General features: G+C 50.5%; 8 protein-coding genes across 8 annotated transcripts; 3 read left to right on the top strand and 5 right to left on the bottom strand.

The window, feature by feature from the left end:
- Positions 1-361: 361 nt before the first annotated feature.
- AA0111_g2743 (hypothetical protein) lies at positions 362-1,006 on the top strand (the record flags this gene model as incomplete). Its single annotated transcript, XM_028648548.1, has 1 exon — positions 362-1,006. One exon carries the CDS (start codon positions 362-364, stop codon positions 1,004-1,006), a length of 645 nt encoding a protein of 214 aa, XP_028509563.1.
- A 5,357-nt stretch (positions 1,007-6,363) lies between these two features.
- On the bottom strand, positions 6,364-7,241 carry AA0111_g2742 (hypothetical protein; the record flags this gene model as incomplete). Its single annotated transcript, XM_028648547.1, has 2 exons — positions 6,364-6,885; positions 7,056-7,241. 2 exons carry the CDS (start codon positions 7,239-7,241, stop codon positions 6,364-6,366), a joined length of 708 nt encoding a protein of 235 aa, XP_028509564.1.
- A 566-nt stretch (positions 7,242-7,807) lies between these two features.
- AA0111_g2741 (hypothetical protein) lies at positions 7,808-9,673 on the top strand (the record flags this gene model as incomplete). The annotated part of the gene is made up of 1 exon (XM_028648546.1): positions 7,808-9,673. One exon carries the CDS (start codon positions 7,808-7,810, stop codon positions 9,671-9,673), a length of 1,866 nt encoding a protein of 621 aa, XP_028509565.1.
- Positions 9,674-10,891: 1,218 nt separating this feature from the next.
- Positions 10,892-12,265, bottom strand: AA0111_g2740 (hypothetical protein; the record flags this gene model as incomplete). The annotated part of the gene is made up of 1 exon (XM_028648545.1): positions 10,892-12,265. The coding sequence occupies one exon, from the start codon at positions 12,263-12,265 to the stop codon at positions 10,892-10,894; it is 1,374 nt and encodes a 457-aa protein (XP_028509566.1).
- Positions 12,266-14,127: 1,862 nt separating this feature from the next.
- On the top strand, positions 14,128-15,278 carry AA0111_g2739 (hypothetical protein; the record flags this gene model as incomplete). The annotated part of the gene is made up of 6 exons (XM_028648543.1): positions 14,128-14,232; positions 14,294-14,428; positions 14,490-14,654; positions 14,703-14,834; positions 14,890-14,989; positions 15,040-15,278. 6 exons carry the CDS (start codon positions 14,128-14,130, stop codon positions 15,276-15,278), a joined length of 876 nt encoding a protein of 291 aa, XP_028509315.1.
- A 292-nt stretch (positions 15,279-15,570) lies between these two features.
- Positions 15,571-16,475, bottom strand: AA0111_g2738 (hypothetical protein; the record flags this gene model as incomplete). The annotated part of the gene is made up of 3 exons (XM_028648542.1): positions 15,571-15,941; positions 16,037-16,307; positions 16,386-16,475. 3 exons carry the CDS (start codon positions 16,473-16,475, stop codon positions 15,571-15,573), a joined length of 732 nt encoding a protein of 243 aa, XP_028509314.1.
- Positions 16,476-16,808: 333 nt separating this feature from the next.
- AA0111_g2737 (hypothetical protein) lies at positions 16,809-17,191 on the bottom strand (the record flags this gene model as incomplete). The annotated part of the gene is made up of 3 exons (XM_028648541.1): positions 16,809-16,961; positions 17,011-17,118; positions 17,186-17,191. 3 exons carry the CDS (start codon positions 17,189-17,191, stop codon positions 16,809-16,811), a joined length of 267 nt encoding a protein of 88 aa, XP_028509321.1.
- Positions 17,192-18,064: 873 nt separating this feature from the next.
- AA0111_g2736 (hypothetical protein) lies at positions 18,065-18,442 on the bottom strand (the record flags this gene model as incomplete). Its single annotated transcript, XM_028648540.1, has 3 exons — positions 18,065-18,253; positions 18,313-18,382; positions 18,435-18,442. 3 exons carry the CDS (start codon positions 18,440-18,442, stop codon positions 18,065-18,067), a joined length of 267 nt encoding a protein of 88 aa, XP_028509320.1.
- Positions 18,443-19,471: the final 1,029 nt, after the last annotated feature.

Below are 19,471 nucleotides of genomic sequence, written 5' to 3'. Positions count from 1 at the left end.
TCTTCTTTTTATTGGCAACTATCGCGATCATGCGTTACACATGATCACAGCTCGCCATCAGGGTGTCGGGTAGATACGGAAGCCACATGTAGTACTTGAGAACGCTGAGATATCTATCATACTCTTCAACTTCATACATTGATCAAAGGGCATGTTACAGCACCATCAATACCACCTGCTTCGTGATGTTGCAGGACGAAGCGATGATGAAAGAGTGGGGTCGCTAACGTGATCGTCCCGCATGCTATTACTCCTTAGCTTTCAGCCTCACAGCCGGCCGGCCGACATCATCTACATGCAAGCTCTAGCTGGACAACCGGAACAGCACAATCACCTATAAACCCCATAGTTTTGCGCGCAGATGCCTCGCCGACAACCTCCCGGCCATACGGTAAAGAAACATATGGACACACCTCGTCGGGTGCGGTTTTTTGAAGCTTTTGAGCGCAAGGGCGAGCGAACGGCGCGGGACATCTTCAAAGACTTTGATATACACCCCAGCACCGGTTACAAGCTCCTCCACGATCGTGAGCGTTACGGCGACCTTGCTGACCGCCGTGAGAAGTTCAGAAAGCAAAAACAACAGATGCGCGGAACTCGCCAGGGCCCCAAGCCCAAAAGCTCCGATGAACAGCTCCACGTGCCCGAGACTACCGTGATATCCAATACCCAAGAAGCTCCAATCGTTCACGGTATCTCTGTGACACCGCTGACGCAATGCGCTCACTGGCACTCCCCACTCGACATCATCGCCATCAAGCACTTCTGCTGTCAAAAGTTCTACGCTTGCATCAGCTGTCATGATGCCTGCGAATCACACATGTCTTTTGTCTGGCCTCTTGCGCGAAGAGATGAGAGTGCGGTACTTTGCGGACAGTGCAAGCACATTCTGACCATTTCCGAATACATGGAGAGCGGAAGCAAATGTACGCGATGTGCAAGCGCATTCAATCCAGGGTGCAAGAACCATTGGGCATTGTACTTTGAGCTTAGCAAGGAGCTGTAGTCTTGCTTTGGAAAAATACTCACAGAGAGTGGATAGCCTGTGAGTAGCAGCCAAAGTGTGTGTGTGTACCATGGTCATCGCAGTACCGTGCTTGAAATGGATTCATGGGATTGTACGACCATGGTTTCGCAAACCGATCAGCGTGAATTCGGTTTTCTCGACGGCATCCAGGCCTCTACATCAACACATATAGGTAACGAAATTAGCTTATCGGTTGCATCAGACTTCTCCCAGCATACACCGCGTCAGGATGAACGAACAGGTTCAAGCCTCTGGCTTCAATATCCATCGAGGATCAGGAAAGCCTCGATAGGGCATCCGATATACTTCCAGACATACCTAAATCCGCATCAAAACATAACCCGGCAGCAACCAAAATCATCTACAATACCAGCTTCAGGACACGACTACGAGCGATACAAGACAAATATAGATGACTCCGTATACGATCCCGCAACATGAATTCCAACGACCACGAGTGACGAACGTATCAGCAGATCGCTCGCGTACACTTGCCATGCTGTCTACAACGAATTTCGGGTATGCTTCTTTCAGCTCAGCAGCATCATTTTCCGTACCACCTCCCCCAAAAACAAACTTAACGGGGCTTCTTCCATGGAAAATACCTGGAAATAGAGAGCTTAGCCATCCAGGACGCATCTCGAATGTGAATGGGGGTGTACGTGGGGCACACTACGATGAACATTCGATTTACGACGGCACTGCGAACTGCAGGTATTCCGCCGCCTTCCTCGCGATTGAATGTTTAAAGAATGTGCCGATCATAATGCGCAAATATATTCGCCAAATCATGTCGATCGAAGACAACGAATCTATCGCGCAGTCATAGAGTCATATAAACGGCCTTCGTTCGCTTCTGCCACGGATGCTTAAGCGGCGCATTGAGCGAAGCATCACCACCGCTTACTGTTCCTTCTTTTTCGTATCCATCAGATGCCAAAAACTCGAAGGATATGCCTCTCGACATCCGGGTCTCTTTACGCGCGAGTCACCATAGAAGCGAAGACTGCATGTGGTCGCAATGCGAAACAAAAACAATCGCACGATGGATGACAGAAGTGAACGCCCTGCAGTACCTCGCCATGTCGACCAGCGCCTTCAAACTGCTGTTCGATGGTGGTCCATACCCTGAGCTCATACAACACGTCTTTCATGCCTTGTTCAAAAAAAGAAACGCTTGGCAAGTCGCTTTGGATATCAGCCATGCATCTGACGATACTGGTCTCCTGCAGCATCCGTGGTTGGGTCGTCGGCGACGTACTGGATATACGCACGAAGACACGCCAACACTGGTACGCGATATGAATCTTAGGACTAGGAAATACGGTACAAATTTGATATTAGATGCGAACAAAACATCCCGGACACTGTTCTTGGGGGTCGGGATATGGAAGTCGATGGCCGAATTACACGATGGTGCGATTATCAGGGGCATTGGCAGAAAGAAACCCTGGGGCATTTTCGTCCTCTACCAGACTTCCATGCTTTGAGGAGAGAACGTTTCATTCTTACTTGACGTTTGGGGACAATCACTCAAAAGCAACACATTTGCTTATAAACGTAATGCGCTGCGATAGATTCTACACATGCATGGGTGTCTGGCTGCTTGGCTACACCTGGCATTAAACGGCAGCATAGTCTCCTTTCTCAAAGACTTGAACTGTTGTCCCATCACAATAACAGAACAGTGCAGACTAGAATGACCAATTACACTTCGTTTTATCTGATCTCTGGGAAGGTTATCGGATTTCGAACCGCTGCCTGGGTCCTGGTGCATCATTTGGACGCCATCTCCCCGACATCCATTTTCGTTTTTCCTCTTCAACTTCGCCCAAGTAGTATGCAGATGTGTCTTTGACGGGCACAGGAACGGGCATATCAGAACCCCCAAGGTTGGTGAACATTTTATCACCCCATGCCACTACTTCAAACAGATCGCCTGACTTAGAGCATTTTCGAAGAACAAAATTCCACAAATCTGGCTCTAATGACACCAACACATCGCCTTCCCTAGCAGTACCATAACATCGCCAAGTTGCTTTCATTTCGTGCTCTACAAGTATACCTTCCTCGACGCGGCGCACTAAGCCAAGCTTGTAGAGGAAGAATTCGTGGTATTCGTCAACATCGTCTTGGAAAGATGGTTCCATCCTGAGATTTGGATCTGTATAATGCTCCGCTAAGTACACATGTGCTTCCTGCTCGCAGGTGTAAGTCGTTAGTGTATTGAACTGCACTATCTTTCCCCATGCCTTCCCATAAAGCAGAAGAGGTCTCGCTATACTGGATTGACTTGATGCTGAGGAAGAGGATAGATTTTCCGATGGTCTTAGTGCCCCAGAGTTCCGATAGTACATATCTTCTGACGGCATTGGAGCGCCAGCTTTCCTGATTGGGTTGTCGATGTCAAATTGCTCCAAAAACGCGCTGCCTTCATCGATCCGTATCTCTGGCTCCATTTCACCCGAGATAGGGCAACATACTTCGATTTCTGGCCAATCAAACGCGTACGACCTGTCTTTCTGGAAAGGGCACCACCTCAGTATACTGATACTTTGAGTATCCCGTATGATGTACCTAGTCGCGTCACCGCAGATCTCATGGTAGGTTTTATCATATGTTACTGGAATTGGCTCTGTTCCACTGTGTTTTGGTGTGAACATCATTCCTAGGACAGAAAAGATGTGGTCATGTGGCACCGATGCCTGAAATCCTTTTCCTTGTTTCAACAAAACCAGTAAATCTAACTCTCTGGATAGGTAAAGCTCATTGAGAGAATTCAGATTTTCAGCGGCTCTATGACTGGAAGCTGATTGAAGGGTGCTTTTTGAGAACTCATTGTTACTCATAGTAATCATGGAGTGTAGAGCTTCATTGAAAAGCTCCCAAGTCGTGGAGAAGTAAGGACAACAGACAATCAACCTCTCGGCGGCGAACACTTCTTGACGAACCCAAGTCCGTCTGAACCAAGCATAATTTAGGATTGATTCCCAGACTTCTTGTTTATGCTCAGAGCAAGTCAGTAGGTCTACGTTGAGTCCACAACTCCTCTGACATTCTCTTGAATTGCTCACAAGCGCTGGTGATATACCGAGCCACACAATCACAGTACTCGCTTTAGAGTAGATGTTTTTCATCCGAGGTATCTGCACAGCTTTCTCGACTAGATCGTCCTGGTTGATGCAAAGGTAGTCAATCCAAACGTATCGTTCATGTTGTGGCTTTCGAAGGTATTTGAGCGCCGAGTCGAGATTGACACGTAAGGATATCGTATTGCCATCGCAAATACCCTTGGCAGAAGGTGATGCACTCCCCCAAGCGTACGAAAGTGCATCGTATTTGACAAGTGTGTCGTGGTTAATGACAGCTCCGTTATTCAAGTCCACCAAGTCGACAACGACAAGGCTGAGTTCAACGCAGGCTGACGGGTCTTCATTCGGCTTGATGAGCGCAAGGCGGGTTTGCCATTCTTGAATCTTAGAGTATGAACATATGGCCCCAGTCGATTCGGGTAGCTCTTCTTGGACCCTGAGAGGTTGAATCATGACAAGACGCGAACGGCCATAGATTGTTCGAGGTAAGTGACTAAGTGGAGAAGGCAGAAGCGCCAGGACGAGCGGTGTTACCCCGCCTCAGCTTACGTCAAGAGTTCTTGGTATCATGTGGCTTAGGCAGGCAGGCGAACCTGCGTCTCCTGCAAGGCTGCCTGTAAGCGAACCCTGAAAGTACAACATCTCCTTCCCACACCGTACTATAGCCAAGAAAGCTACAACAGGCCGATGGAAGCGTCCTTTTCTAGATCCACTAGCGCCAGATCTGCTAATAACGTAATCTATGTAGTTGGTGTTAAGCTTAATTTTAAGTCAAACTTTAAGCCTATTAAAAGAGATGGCGCGTTCCAAGGTTTCATGCCAGCTCCGGACGGCAGCGACACCAACATAGCCAGCACCAGCGCTAGCAACAAAGTCGCACGGTCAGCTACTTCAGCGCAGGCTGCATAACTTATGATAGCCTTTGTTTCATCTACGGGCCTTTTTTGCAATAATACAGCATGATCTTTGTAAGACGACGAACCCACTTCTCGCCAATAAACCCAACGTCCGGCAATAGACCCATAGCCAAATCCCATTGCCCCTAATATCGTCGTTGCTTCACCGCCTGATTGGCGGAGGCTCAAGCATCATATAGCCTATAAGGCAGTGCGACCACTAAATAGAGATCGTACTTTGTCAGCATTTCATCTGTGGTCTGTCGCTACTTACTTGCGATATGATAGAAAAGCAAACGAAACTTGACGCATACTCCATATCCAACCTCTCTGATATCTTTTCTACCATCTCGCTCTCTTATGAAGTCTGAATCTGAGTTTCCTTGAGAAAACATGCCTTTTGGACAGCTTCCCGTTGGCAACAACCCCGTCCCACAGCATGACCCTCCATACAGCAACGACGTACCCGTGTTCTCCGATGTCACCATCCTAGTAATCCGGTACTGAACATCCTTCGCCAGCATCAGCCGCCTCATCCCAGACGTGCTCGAAGTAGAAGAGGGACCATTAGTAACAGCCACACAACTAAAATACGGCATCGCCCCGGCTGGCCCATTCATCGAGTTTATCCATACAGTGGAGGCGAAATACCAGGGTAAACCCTACGACTTCTGCCTATCTCTAATTGTAGACCTTGAGGCTGCCCTCCTGGCTGGCAGAGAGCAGAATGGCTTTCCAAAACGACTGGGTCGCCTCTCTCTAACACCGAGCACAACCTCCAAAACGACAGCACATATTGAACGACCAATTGGTCAGACATTTTTGCAGTATGGTACCGAGGCTAAAGCCAAGTAAAGTCCTCCTCCAAGACTTGACAAGCCATTCTTGAGTTTGAGGGTCATTCCATCGCCTGTTGCGGGCGCAAAGGCATCGGTCAAGGATCTGGTGCCTAGCGATTTTGAAATCAAGCCGGCTGAGGTTTGGGAAGGGGTTGGGGAATTGACGTTTCCTGAAAAGTGTCCACGGACAGAAGCGGTGAATAAGATTGAGATACTTCGGTATGAAACGTCGACGTTGGCATATGGATGCGATGTTATATTGCATCCTGCAAAGGAGGTTTTCCCATTATGAGGGACAGGAATCTAAAACGGTGGCTTGAGTTAGACACGAGTAACAACGCATAAAAAGCAAGTCACTGATTTTCGCTAACCTGCAACAACACCAAAGTGCAAGAAGCCAAACGCAAGGGTCGTAACCAAAGCACCTAAAACCATACAAAAAGCCGGGGGGTATTTTTTTGCATGACAAACGCGTTTCCATTTCACGTTAACACTCATGGTATCATAACCTATTTTCCCAATGTCATAAACAGCCTATCTCCAATATCTCCCAGACCAGGCTTAATCATGCCCTTGTCATCAACTTCCTTGTCACACCCACCAACCCACACCTCAACACCCTCTTCCCACTCTCCACACGCCTTCTGCAGCCCCTCCTCCGTCGCCAATATGCTCACGACGATGATCCTCTTCACGCCCCAGTCCTTCAGCGTGTCGATTGCCGCTTGTGCCGTCGCACCCGTAGCGATGATGGGGTCTACGATGATGGCCAGCTCGGGCTGGGGAGATGTTGAGCCCGCGGCGGTGTTGTGCGGGGTGTGGTAGGGTAGGTTGTTGTAGTATTCTACGGGTTGAAGGGTGGACTTTTCGCGGTAGAGACCGAGGTGGTGGATTGGGACGGGGGTGGGGAGGAGGGAGGAGAGGGCTGGGACCATGGAGAGTCCTGAGCGGAGGATGGGGACGAGGGATATGGAGGTGGGTGCGGGGGAGGTGGTGGTTGTGGTGTATTCGTAGCCGAGGGGGGATTTGTCCTAGGTCGAGTTAGTGGGTGTTGTAGTGTATAGCATTGATTGGTATGGTTAATTGTATGAGGGACTGTTATGGTGTTGGGGATATGGAATCCTTTTATGGATATGTGGCTCGGAATACCACCCCACTCGGTCATGTTATGTGACGGGATGAATGAGAAAGATGGACGTACTGTGCCCGCCGGTTGTGCCTTTAAGCCTGCGGCCAGAGCTTCATAACCGACCATGAGAGCCAATTCATGCACCAGCGTTTGCGCATCTTTGGACCCTGTGCTCGCCGATCGCAGCTGTGAGAGCTTCGCCTGGAGACATGGGTGTGTCGAGACGTGAGCGTTCTTGGGGAGGTTGATGGCAGACATGTTGAATACGAATTAACGAGTAAACGTAGATAATATCTTAGAAGTGTTCTTGGTATTCTGGAATATATAGTGGTGCTCAACTAGATTTACTTGTCCGTTCAAGAAGGTGCATGAGACAAGCGCGTGGTCACGTCTAAGCTCCCCACATGCCGGCGATAACAGATGCCACGGCGTCGGGCAGCTCCGTGACCTGAAACCTTGTCACGCCCTCGGCAACTGCATGACACTTGACCAGGGTCCCATGCGCCAATCGGAGAAAATGGGATCGCCTGTCATTCGTCGCATGGCTTTGCATAAGCAAAGGTTACTTGAGATTTGACCTTTTCTTATTTGGCGCAGGAGGGAGGGAGAGGGAGGCAACATGGGCTGATATACGTGTACAGTCCCCATTCCTGGCGACTGCCACGTCCTTGTTGTCATCATAGAAGCGATCATGGCGCATTACTTCAAGTTGCACGCGGCGTCGAGCTGAAGTACTTCGGGCTTATACATGGAAAGTTGTCAATCTCGGTACCGCGCGTCATAGCACATTCAATCTGCAGGCACACGGGACGGCAATGGCAGCTATGGCCAACTCTGCAACTGTCCCCGTCGACCAGGAAGACGTCCCTTCGAAACGCGAGTCGCATTTCAACAACCAGCGCTCGTCGCTGCGTTCGTCTACCATTTCCGAAGAGTCAGCGCACCGCCCACGACCACGGTCCCGTACACGCAGCGACCTGCGCCGCCTGCACGACTTCAACCTCGACCTGGAAAAAGTCACGTCGGAGCGTGCGGATAGCGAACCAGTGCCTGACTCCCCAACCTCGACCGCTTCGCCCGCGCCCAACGTGCCGTACACCTCGCGCCAACGCGATCCATCGTATAGCAGCGTGAAGCGACGGGACCGGCATTCCGGGAAGCACAACTCGCTCAGCACAGTATCCTCGCGAGCTGGAGGTGGACAGGTGAAATCAGGTGAAGATCTTTTAGCCCCAGAGTCCTGGCTGCACCTCTACAACGAAAACGCACAGTCGCCCAACCTCCCACAGCCTTTGCGAACACCTAGAACGCGAGGCCAGAGCAGGCATTCAAATCCAGAGTATGGGAGCAGACCTGCGTCACAAACACGGCAGCAGCAGCAACGATCGAGAAGACCCTCTTTCCCACTCGGACGAGCAGCAACAGGCTCCCAACTAGACATTACCGCCTTACCTAGTATGTCGCCTGTCCAGGAGCACGACAACCACAACCATGCTCAAAACTACGACCCACACGCAGAGTACTACCTACGTTCCAAGCGCACCCCCAGCGCACAAAAAGCATCGAGATTAGCTACAGAACTCTACACGGTCTCCTACTTGATCTTCTTCTCAATATGGGGTACGCTAGCTCGTCTGGGTCTACAGGCCCTGACCTTCTACCCCGGTGCACCAGTCATCTTTTCAGAACTCTGGGCCAACGTGGCGGGAACCTTCATCATGGGCTTCCTATCCGAAGACCGGCGTTTGTTCGCCGCAGAATGGGGTCAGCATCAACACGGCGACAGCAGACAAGGAGAAAAACTGCCAGAGCCATCCGACTACCCTGCCGACCACACGCGCGACAAACCCCGGCATGGCAAAGTTAAGAAAACAATACCCATGTACATTGGCCTTGCAACAGGCTTCTGCGGCTCTTTCACCAGCTTCTCGTCTTTCACCCGCGACATCTTCCTCTCGCTATCAAACGACTTGAAGAGTCCCATCAACCATCCTTATCCCCCGAATACAGCCATCCCTTCTGCAACTACCACTGTATCGCGGAATGGCGGATACAGCGTCATGGCCATACTCGCCACCATCATCATAACAATCTCAACGTGCTACTGTTCGCTCCACATGGGAGCTCACCTCGCGCTAGCCCTCGACCGGGTAACGCCTACCCTGCCCTTCCGGCTCACACGCCGCGTCGTGGATCCGCTCTTCGTAGTGTTGGGCTGGGGCACATGGTTCGGCGCCATCATCATGGTGTGCTTACCGCCGCACTCGGCATGGCGCTCCCAGGCCCTCTTCGCCCTCGTCTTTGCGCCCGCGGGATGCCTGCTCCGTTATTATGTCTCCTTGGTGCTGAATCCTATTAATTCGTCGTTTCCGCTTGGTACTTTTACCGTTAATGTCTTTGGTACGGCGGTCTTGGGTATGGCGTATGATCTTCAGCACGTTCCGTTGGCTAGTACGGGGCGTGTGGGTGCGAGTGTGGTTGGGTGTAGTGTGTTGCAGGGGGTCATGGATGGGTTCTGTGGTTGCCTTACGACGGTGTCTACTTGGATCGTGGAGATTGATACTTTGAAGAGAAGAGCTGCTTATTTGTATGGGGTCGCGAGTGTGGGTGCAGGGTTGGGTTTGCTGGTGATAATCATGGGGAGTGTGAGGTGGACGGTGGGTTGGCAGGAGATTCTTTGCGTGACGTGAGGGAGCAATAAGGTAATGTTTTTCTTTTTGCATGAAAGAGGAGGGTTCGCATTTTTGGTGCGTTTGTGATTCGGCTCAACCTGGTATGATATGGATGGTCTGCAAGAACGACGTTTGGGCTTTTAATGGTAAGTGGCATATGATACATGATACGACAATCGAGGACGGCATTTTTCGCAGTTACATTATAGCGACGTACAGCAACGATATACCCAAGATAGAATGAACTTTGCAAATACGCTAGATATTACATTTGTCCACTTCTCCTTCTTGGTCTTTCTCATCCATAGGCAATTGTAGAAATGCACACTCCTTGTCCATCACTCGACCTATGTATTGACTTCCGCCAAAACTATGCATCCTCAATGCTTCGTCGAAGCGCACGCGTAGGGCGCGCTGCTGGCTGACATTCTGACTCTTTCCTTGCCTTGTCTCTTGCATATCCGATGGGACCTCGATGGTGGCGTCGCTATCAATAATGGTCATGCGTGGCCTCGGAACTGGACTTCGGGTATCTCTATGCTGGAACGTTGCTAATGAATCTTCCGTTGTGCAGTCTACATCTACACGCCCATGCATTTCTATCCTGCCATTCCCATGAACACGTCTGGCGATTTGAGATTCTGGCACGTCATCTTCAGAAACAAGCCGACTCCTCCTGAACCTTCCACTTCCGTCATCCCTATGGATTGGCAGTGGAAGAGGTTGGCGTGCCGGACTGGCTAGTCTACGCGCACCAATCGCCCATCCACCCTCATCTTCTTCCTGGTCTTCGTCCCGGGTACGTATGCGTTTCTGACGCTGCGCACGAGCAACCATTCGAGGTCTGATTACTTGCCGGTGCAACTGTCGTTGTTGAAGTAGAAGGAGAAGGAGTGTCGTTATGAGTGCTGACGCTAGCGTGAGTTCGATCATGTTTTGGTAGCCCGATATTGTTAAAGGAGTGGACAGAGGGTCAAGGATGTGAGGAGCATAGAGTAAGAGGCGTAAGTCGAAGGAATGGAAAAACTTGAGGAAATGGTTATCGAATATCCAGGGTAGCGATATGTTTGTGTTGTCAATGTTCGAATCACCAACCGTATACGCCTTTCAAATATTGAAACACAACTTACTGTCATGTAATTCATATCACGCGAACATATGTGAATCACACAGCGCTGTCACTTGTTTTGTAGACTACTCCGGCTCATCCCCCACCACAAACTTCAGAACAGCTTTTTAATGCCCTTCATCCTCCGACCTGACCTTAATCCATCTCCCCACTCCGTCACTCTTCCACGTACTCGACGTCGTCTTCAAGTTATTATCGATAACCTCCGCAACCTCAACAGCTAGTTGCTTCGAATAGCAGTCCTTGCTCACAATCTCTTTCACCGCCTCCTCTTCCCCTCTAGCTTGATCATGTAATGTCTCCATCATAGCAAGCACCTTATATCCTGTCCTCCACTCGGACCAAAAGTCGCTTGACTGAGCTTTGCGCCTCTTACTGCCATTGCTGAGGAGGTCGTTCTCAGGGCCAGGCGCAAGTTGTAACGAGACTTTGCTGATGGAAGGGATTCCATAGACGGCTTTTACAATAGACGATACAGTCCAAGAGAGGGGAAAGACAGCGATGAAGCTAAATGAAGTCAAATCTCTGCACAATGCTGGGTACTCGCCTAAGCGACTGAGAACGAGGCTGAGGATCCTAGGCGCCACCTTGAGATAAAATTCATATGTGCTGTATGCGGTGATCGAGGAGCCTTCGTTGTAGCCCAAGTGGTTCCAGGGTCGGCGATGAATGAGTGGAGCGTCGTTTGTTCGATGTTCTTGTTGGTTGTTCTCTACGGGCGGTTGATCTCTAAGAAGCTCAATATAGTGCATCTTCATCTCGAAAGCCCACATGTCGTTCGTACCCACATGTGAATCCAGCAACGCGGCCATGGTCTTGGGTGGTGCAGCGACGACAACACGTGCTGGCTCCAAGACACCGAATACCCTGTTCCAGATGTCGGTGACTTCGCGCGCTAACGGTCCTTGAGCGGTAGATACATGGCGCAAGTCATATTCCTTATCCGTGTGCAGCACCACGCTCTTGATGTGATGTTTCAGCTTGTTTCCTGTGATAAACCGCGAAAAATTATTGAAGTCCCTGGAAAGATGCGGTAACCACACTTTCGACGGTGTCGTCTTCAAAAACTCATCGCCTTCCTGAATTCGACACAACTGGATGAACACATCATCCATAGCAGGTGCGAACGCATCTCCAGTAGTTGCTTTAAACTTGCTGCGCAACTTTGTATACAGCATGAATTCGTGGTTGCTTAGACTAGACAGCTGCAATTGCATACTGTCGACGAGGCGAGCGTCCATGGGCACCCATTGTGGTTCCTTGTCCAGTGCTATGCGCGTAAAGCGGAAGAGGATGGGAAGGACCACTTTTCTCCAGCGCCATGAAACAAGGGAGAGGGATTTGAGTGGCTTGGTGTTGATTTCGGTATACGAAAAGGCTAGGTCTGCGCTTGGCTCGTGGTTGAATTTGGTGATTGATGGTGGTTGAGACTCGAGGTGCGAGGCGATCTGGGCCAAGAGCTCGTTTGGAAGCGCCTGCATGATGCCTGAGAAGGACGCAGTCACGGATAATACTGAAACAAAACCACTGTATCGATATGTGCCGATCTAGTTGTATGTACGTAGTGTAAAGGATACCATTGAGGTTGTATCGGAGAAACGATGCGGCCCGAAGTTGTGGATCTCTGCATACGTCATTCCGTCTACCATCAGTAGCCGCTATACTGCTTCATGGATTCTAAGAGGCGGCTTATAAAACATATTTCTCTATAATTCATCTGTATCACAGGAACATCGATATCTTGTTGGAATAGTCGCGACTGCAGTCGTGGTGACCCAGTAAGGATGTAGGTGCCCCGCTCCCGAGGTCCGCGGCGTCCATGCAGGTAACACTCGCAGGATAACAGAACCGCATCTAGATGCACATAGGTACATCCTTGAGACATTAGATCAGGCACTCATTTTTTCTTAGCCCATAGCTCGAGTCATCCGGACGCCACCAATTTATTGTATGTGAACGTAACTTGCTCTGCCATGAGGCTGACTTCAGCTGCATGCGCCACACCAACAAGGCTGCATATCAGAAGCCCGTTGCGCCTACCTCATTGGCTTCTTGCCTTTTCAGCTGGACCATGCTAAGCAGGTTTAATTCACGAGGTGCGCGTCTACATCTGGGTACATCACTTCACTATAACAGCGCCTCATGCCGCACATACCTGCAATGTTGTTGACTATTGTTACCGCATCTCACTGCCGTCTAGATAGACAATCCCAGTCGCTATGGGAGGATTCCATGTCAGCCTAGGATACGTGGCCAGGGTACATACTGTACATACTGTACAACGAGGAGGTCACGACGAACATGAGGTACGAGCACAGGCCGTTGATGTATTCTCAGATCTTCCTCCTGAAGAACTCGGAGTTCGGTGGATACATGTTCCAACGAACGATTTAGTTTGGGTGAATGTGAGTATGACGGACCTTGGAATAGCCTAGCTCTAGCACAACGATATTGACATACTACTAGGAATGGTTCGAGAAGTGCACACAAGCCCCGATGGACCCAGAGATCTCTACTATGAAGACACGTCCAAGTTTTTCGCAGAGATCCGAGGCTACTCGGTCTGCGGAGCGTGTCTGGCCTGAACACGCGAAACATTTGGAGCCGTCTTGCACGCAGGGTAGTGAATTTCGGGGCGCTGTACCCATTCCCCTTAGATCATCACGTCAGGAAGCTCCGGGCGAAGAGATACTTGCATTGAGGGGCATAGATCCGCTACCTCCTCTGACAGTCTACGTAAGTCTTGGACGATCTGCAGAAGATGACAGACATATCGCTGATTACCTGGAACAGCTTCCTTACATGAGTTGGATGGAATACGGTGATTATCTGCTCACAAAAGACACGCATAAGCAGTTGACGCGCGATGGATACGCAGAAAGACAACGATATTACTTGGCTGACTTCGGGACCCCACAAGCTGTGGATGGATCGCGGTCTTGGCCCATGATGACATCTCCAGAAGTCATCGCCAACCAGAAGTATCCAAGAAGAACCCTTGATCAGTTCTACTATCCAGCTTTGCACGACACAAGTGTCCGAGATAAAGATCAAACCGTTTCTAAATGGACAGGAGCGGCTTTGGGGTTGGACGGCAAAGAAGAGGCTGGCACTGATAGTCTTCTGATCATTATAGATCAATTCTGGTGTTAGATCATCAACAAAAGTTCGTCATGTGCTCCTTTGGCCATGCTTTCGGTTGCTGACTATCGGATCAGACACCATATTAACAAGTTTCCCCAGCGGAAGCTACAGTGCTCCTCCAACAGATGTTCAAGACCTTTATCAGAGCATTATAGAGAGCTTGGCTCGCGATCCAAAGGAAATGAAAAGTGTTGCGGATATGTACCTATTTCTGACCAGGAAGGTCGTAGGCTACATATTCAGTCAAGCTAACAGAAATTTGGTAGATCTGGTCGAGATCTATAGGTGGGTTACTAGCAAAAAGGTGAACGCAACTGGATTCATGTCATGCAAGACATTGCAGTGCAGACTAATTGCTGTTACAGGCTGCTACTCAGACATCCTATTTTCAGGAGTTTCAACAAGGCTACGCTAGTGGCGGAGATGACAATACTATCTTCAACGATCGTCGCGATCTGAAGCTTGTTCTAGATGTTGCAGATATCATTGACGAACTCAAGGTACGCGCTCTAACTGCAGTGCACGTTATAGTTCGGCTGATCACGTAATGGCACTCTGCAGATGATTGAACATCTCTTCAGCATTCAGAAAGAGATTATTGAGTCTTCGGTCAAGGCTTTGGGTATGGACTACTTAGTCTCGCTCAACCTAATGAAAGAGACAGTCGATCCTTTGATTCATCAGATCACCAGCATCAGCAAAGATGCGGAGCACACTCGCAAAATGGTAATTGTGTGAAAATTTTGGCGAGTTGCTTCAAACTGATCAGTATAGCTGCTCAACCTACTGGATCTCAAATCTAATGCAGCAAGCCTCGCGGAGGCTCGATCAAGCGCAAAAGAAGCGCAGGCAGCGACTACTCAAGGTCGTGCTGTGATGCTGTTTACAATCATCACCGTAGTTTTCGTGAGTCCAATAGCGACATTCGCGCTTGAGATATGTATCTGACTTTACGAAATAGCTGCCCCTTTCATTCTTCACGTCGTACTTCGGCCAGAATGTCAAAGAGCTCAGTGGCGATGAGAACAACCCTACTTCTTGGGACCTGTGGCGCGTCGCGAGTATGTGACCTTGGAACTAGGGGCGAGTCAAAACTGACGAAGCGTTACAGCCCCTATCACTGTCGTGGTCATCGTAGTGGCTTTGCTCGTTGCATTCTACATTACTCGACCAAAGAGCCCATTGTGGTTTTGGCAAGCCGCGCCTAAACAAGGCGCTGCTGTTGAGCAGGAAACCATGGCTACAGGCACGAAGCGCGTTAAGTGGTGGCAGAGGAGACCATCGTTCACCTTTCTGAATTCGAAACGTGAAAAAGGGAAAAATGGTGACCCAGAATTGACAGTTGTCTAGGATCCATTTGGAGCACTTGTCAAGGGTTTGGGCAGCTTGAGGTTGTGAGAATAAACGAGATCATTGTCTGGATCAATTTCGCAACACCCGCATTGCATGCGACTCATTCCATCTTTCTAACATTTCCGCTCTTCTATACAATTCATTTATCTTCTCGACGAATTGAACCACCTCTAACCCATGCGGCGCAATCTTGATCAGTCAAACATAAAGTCGGCAGACATGGGATGGTGCATACCACTATCTAGCTTGTCCGATCCACTCTTTTCCTAGCTCCATCAGACATCCTCTATCAGAAGACGGCTCTGACAGCCCCCTCCAACCACGCAACTCCCCCAACAACCCCATCAACAATCCTAACCTGTCCTCCCTTCTCTTCACCCAACTCCTCCACACATGCCTCCCTAACCATCTTATCCATCCCCGCCATCCCCGCACAACCCAGACAAATCGCCCCCACACCACCCTTCTTCAACAACCTCTTGACAGCATCCTTCATGCGTTTCCGGACCTCCTCAGCAGGCGCATCATGCAAATCCGTAGCATTAAGTCCCGTCGTCTCAACACCTGCAAATCTCTTTCCCGCATCCGCACCCGTACCGAGAAAAGCAATCGTAGCATCGGTCAGAATCTCTTCCCAGACCTTGCCCGTACTGACAATACCTGTAGCCGCGGTTATTCAGAGTCAGATCATCCGTCTCACATGCCACTCTTCGTTGTGCCTCCCAAGAAAAGAGATATATGTATAAATCACTCACCAAACTTCTCCTCTGGGTGGATGAGCTGCAGACTCGCAGCAACACTCGCTTCAAAGATACCAGTGACGGGCTTCCTCGAGCCCTTGACAGCTGGCTCTTCCTTCAAGAGCGGCACAAGCGGATGCTGACTATAACACGCGACCAAGAACCCATCGTGTTTCTCCAACTCCTGTCGCAGCGCCGGGAGACAGTGCTGCACGCTCTCTCGCGCGTCGTCTTCGTTGTTGATGCTCTTGGGCCCCGAAGGCGCGGTGAAGTACGTGTGTGCGGTCTGTTTTACCCCTAACACCTTGATTAGTTTTTTCCCGCTGCACGTATGTGATTATTGTGGTAAAAGGTGGTGAATGACATCCTTGAATCCCAGCATCTCGACAAGTGGTTTCAGTCCATCTGTCATTGCCTCTGTGGAGTTTGGGTTGATGATGAGTATGGACCGCATTGTGGCGTATCGTGTGTTGACCTTGTCGCCGTTTCGGTATTCGCCCATTGGCTTTCTTGGTTGGTTGCTATCACTGTGTAGCTATGTATATATGCAGAGGCGGGTTGACCCCGCTGCGAAGTTTACCAGTGTGGCGCATCGCGTGAGGGGATTGGGCATATGGAGTGGAGACGGACAAGGATGTGGTGCGTGACGTCATGTTCCAGATCGTTCGCACTCTTGTACCTATCGGTTGCCTGTGTACCTGTACATAACAACGGGTTGCACGTTGGCATGCGAGAAATACAGTTTTAGGAAAGCGGAAGTGCAGAGGAATATATGTGTTGTATTAGGCTACTGAGGGTATAGTAGATGCATGCGACTGCGTCGCAGATGCATGTTCATAGCATCGCCTAGACTTCTCGCTGAAGTATGCATTTGCTGCCGTGCACATTCAATCCCTACCAACGCCGTCGCAAGAGAATCATTATAGTATGGAATGTAGAGCTGTAAAGATTAGAACACGGTGCGGTGTGTTGATTCTGGTGAAGCTTACAGTCGTGAAATGTCGTCGTCGATGTTTAGCGGAAGCAGCTGAAGCGTCCGCAGGAGAGACGGAAGGGCGCGCGACGTACGCCGTGACGGTCAGCGACAACACCACCACCTAACATCCTGTCAGCAACTTGCCTGCGCAGTGTCCGGAACAGACGGCTCTTAGGCAGGCTACTTACCGGCATGGCGGCCTCCCCAATGTTTAGTCCACAGAAGACCCATGTTTGCTTGTTGTTTGTTGGTTGGAAGGAAGTGGTTTAAGTTTGGACAGATGGACAAATCGTCTTCTTTTGTAAAAGGTTCTTGTTGTGGTGTAGCTGAAAAGTACTCGCAGCGCGTGAGTTATATAGGAGGTGTTTGAGAAGCTGAACGCGTGATTCAGGGCAAGAACAGGGTCGGTGAAGCTGTCGCAGCTGCGTCATAGGCTGGGAGCCAAGGGCTTGGGAGATGCAGCACAGCCACCGCTAAAAGCGATCTTCGTGGAGATTGCATCGAGCGCGCACAGTACGGTCTGGATGTTTTCGCGGACCTAGACGCGTTTCATTGGCCACTTCTAGATTGTTTGGATATTGGCAGAGTGCAGTCGCTGTGGTGCGCCACAGCATTGCAGGTTAGAAGGGCCGAGATGTTACTTTGTGGCACTGGCATGACGACGTTCGAGGCTGTGAGCATCGATTAGTGAGACGTGGGCGTGGTTAGCCTGTCACCTGCGACTCGACACGGACAAGTAGCAGTCTTGCACGCTGCAAACGGATTCACCGCGAATTCAATTACCAGGAAGATGCTGAAGTGGGACAAGTGACAGCGGTAGCTGAATTGCTAGCTGACCCTATAGCAAGGTTAAAGCTTGCGTGAACCAAGCCTGCCAAAGGCATACGAATCATTGTCCGCGTAGGACCATATTCCAAAGTTCGTTTCTATAATACAGGTCGTGCCAAATAACATAGCTAGCCGTCACCATGGCCCTTGAGCCTACTACCAGCTCGTGGCGGATCACGGGCGATGGTCGCAAAGATTTCATCTTCCGCCTATGCCACCTTTGCTGGCTTGCAAAGCCTCTATCTCATTCCACCTTGTTGTGCCATGGCAGCGTTCTGTTCTTGGAAGCGGTCGCCTAGTCGCTGGGAGCCCTTCATGTGCTTGTCGACGCATCGCATAACGCAGCTCTCCTCGCGCGAGGTAAGGGATTTGCTCTCAAAGCCGTTGACGCAGTGGTCGAAGCATTGCTGGACGAGGTTGGAGTACATCTAGGACGGTTAGCACAATGATGCTCGCCCGGGGATTGGGTGATTCCGGTAAGTCTCACGTTCATAAACTCCTTCATCTGCTTCTTCTCCATGCGCGACTGCAGCTCGCGCTGTTCATTTGCCGTGAGTCTGCATGCGGTTAGTTTTGCTAGTCTCAAGGGATCAATTCAGAGTTGCATACGAGTCCATGATATCCGCAAGCGTCTGGGGGGTGTATGTGTTGGTGATTACGGATTATTGTTTACTCAATCGGAAATTTGGTATGACGTCGGGTGGTTGTCTGGATGCTGTGCTGACGAGCCTTTGCCCAAAAATGTAGGCGCGAGCTAGGCCACCGGGCGGCCCGTCCACGCTCCTTCAAGTCACCAAACGACGGGAAACAAGCCCTCTTGTGTTCATGGCTGGGATTGGCAGCGGGATTGAATGGTTCATGCTCGAATCAATACTTGCAAGGCAGTCTGGAAGGGATGCTAAAAATGGCCTGTGCCGTCGCATATCTTGGACTGGTATCGTCTCCCGCATTTGCTGTACCAGTACCTGTACCTTTCCCCCCCGCCAAGACGGTCGTTATTATTGGAACCAACTTCAGCGATAATCGAAGAATAACATGATAACACGCCCCTCTTAATGCCAGCTGCAACCCGCTATCCGTATTGATCGCCGCTGTATTTTGCCGTCCGTCTGGATTCACGCCTCGCGTTTGTGTCTGTCAGTCAGGCGACGCCGTGCCGTCTTCCTTGGATGGTGACAATTGGCCCGCAGCCACACATCACCAGCCGCTAAGCTGCTGCTCATCGTCAGTCGAGCGGCGGGCTGCCACTTGATTCCCTCGCCCGCCTGCGATCATTGCCCTTCGCAGAAGGCGACCCTGCATGCTCAAGTCGCTTCGAGCCACAGTTTCAGGCGCGCGCTGAAGATATTGCGCCCGACCAGGCCTTGACCCGACGGCCGTGACCCGACAGCCTTGAGCCTGCCGACGACAAGCTGCATCTGTACCCCTAACCGCCCGTCGCGTCAACAAGGCTCAGGCTCGCGCTCTGTCCGACCTGTCCACCATCTCTCCGTCACCGCCACAGCAATACGAGAGAGGCCCCGCTGACACCTCGTGCACGCTCGCTACCATCGCTCCCTCGCTACCTACCTCGCTACCCTCCGACGTCACGTAGCGGCGGCCCCCAGACAGCTGCCGCCTGCCCACTTGGGGCCCACCTGTACCTG

This window comes from Alternaria arborescens (assembly GCF_004154835.1).
Source record: "Alternaria arborescens strain FERA 675 chromosome Unknown contig_5, whole genome shotgun sequence".
Classification (NCBI taxonomy): Eukaryota; Fungi; Ascomycota; class Dothideomycetes; order Pleosporales; family Pleosporaceae; genus Alternaria; species Alternaria arborescens.
This window is presented reverse-complemented; position numbering and strand designations above follow the sequence as displayed.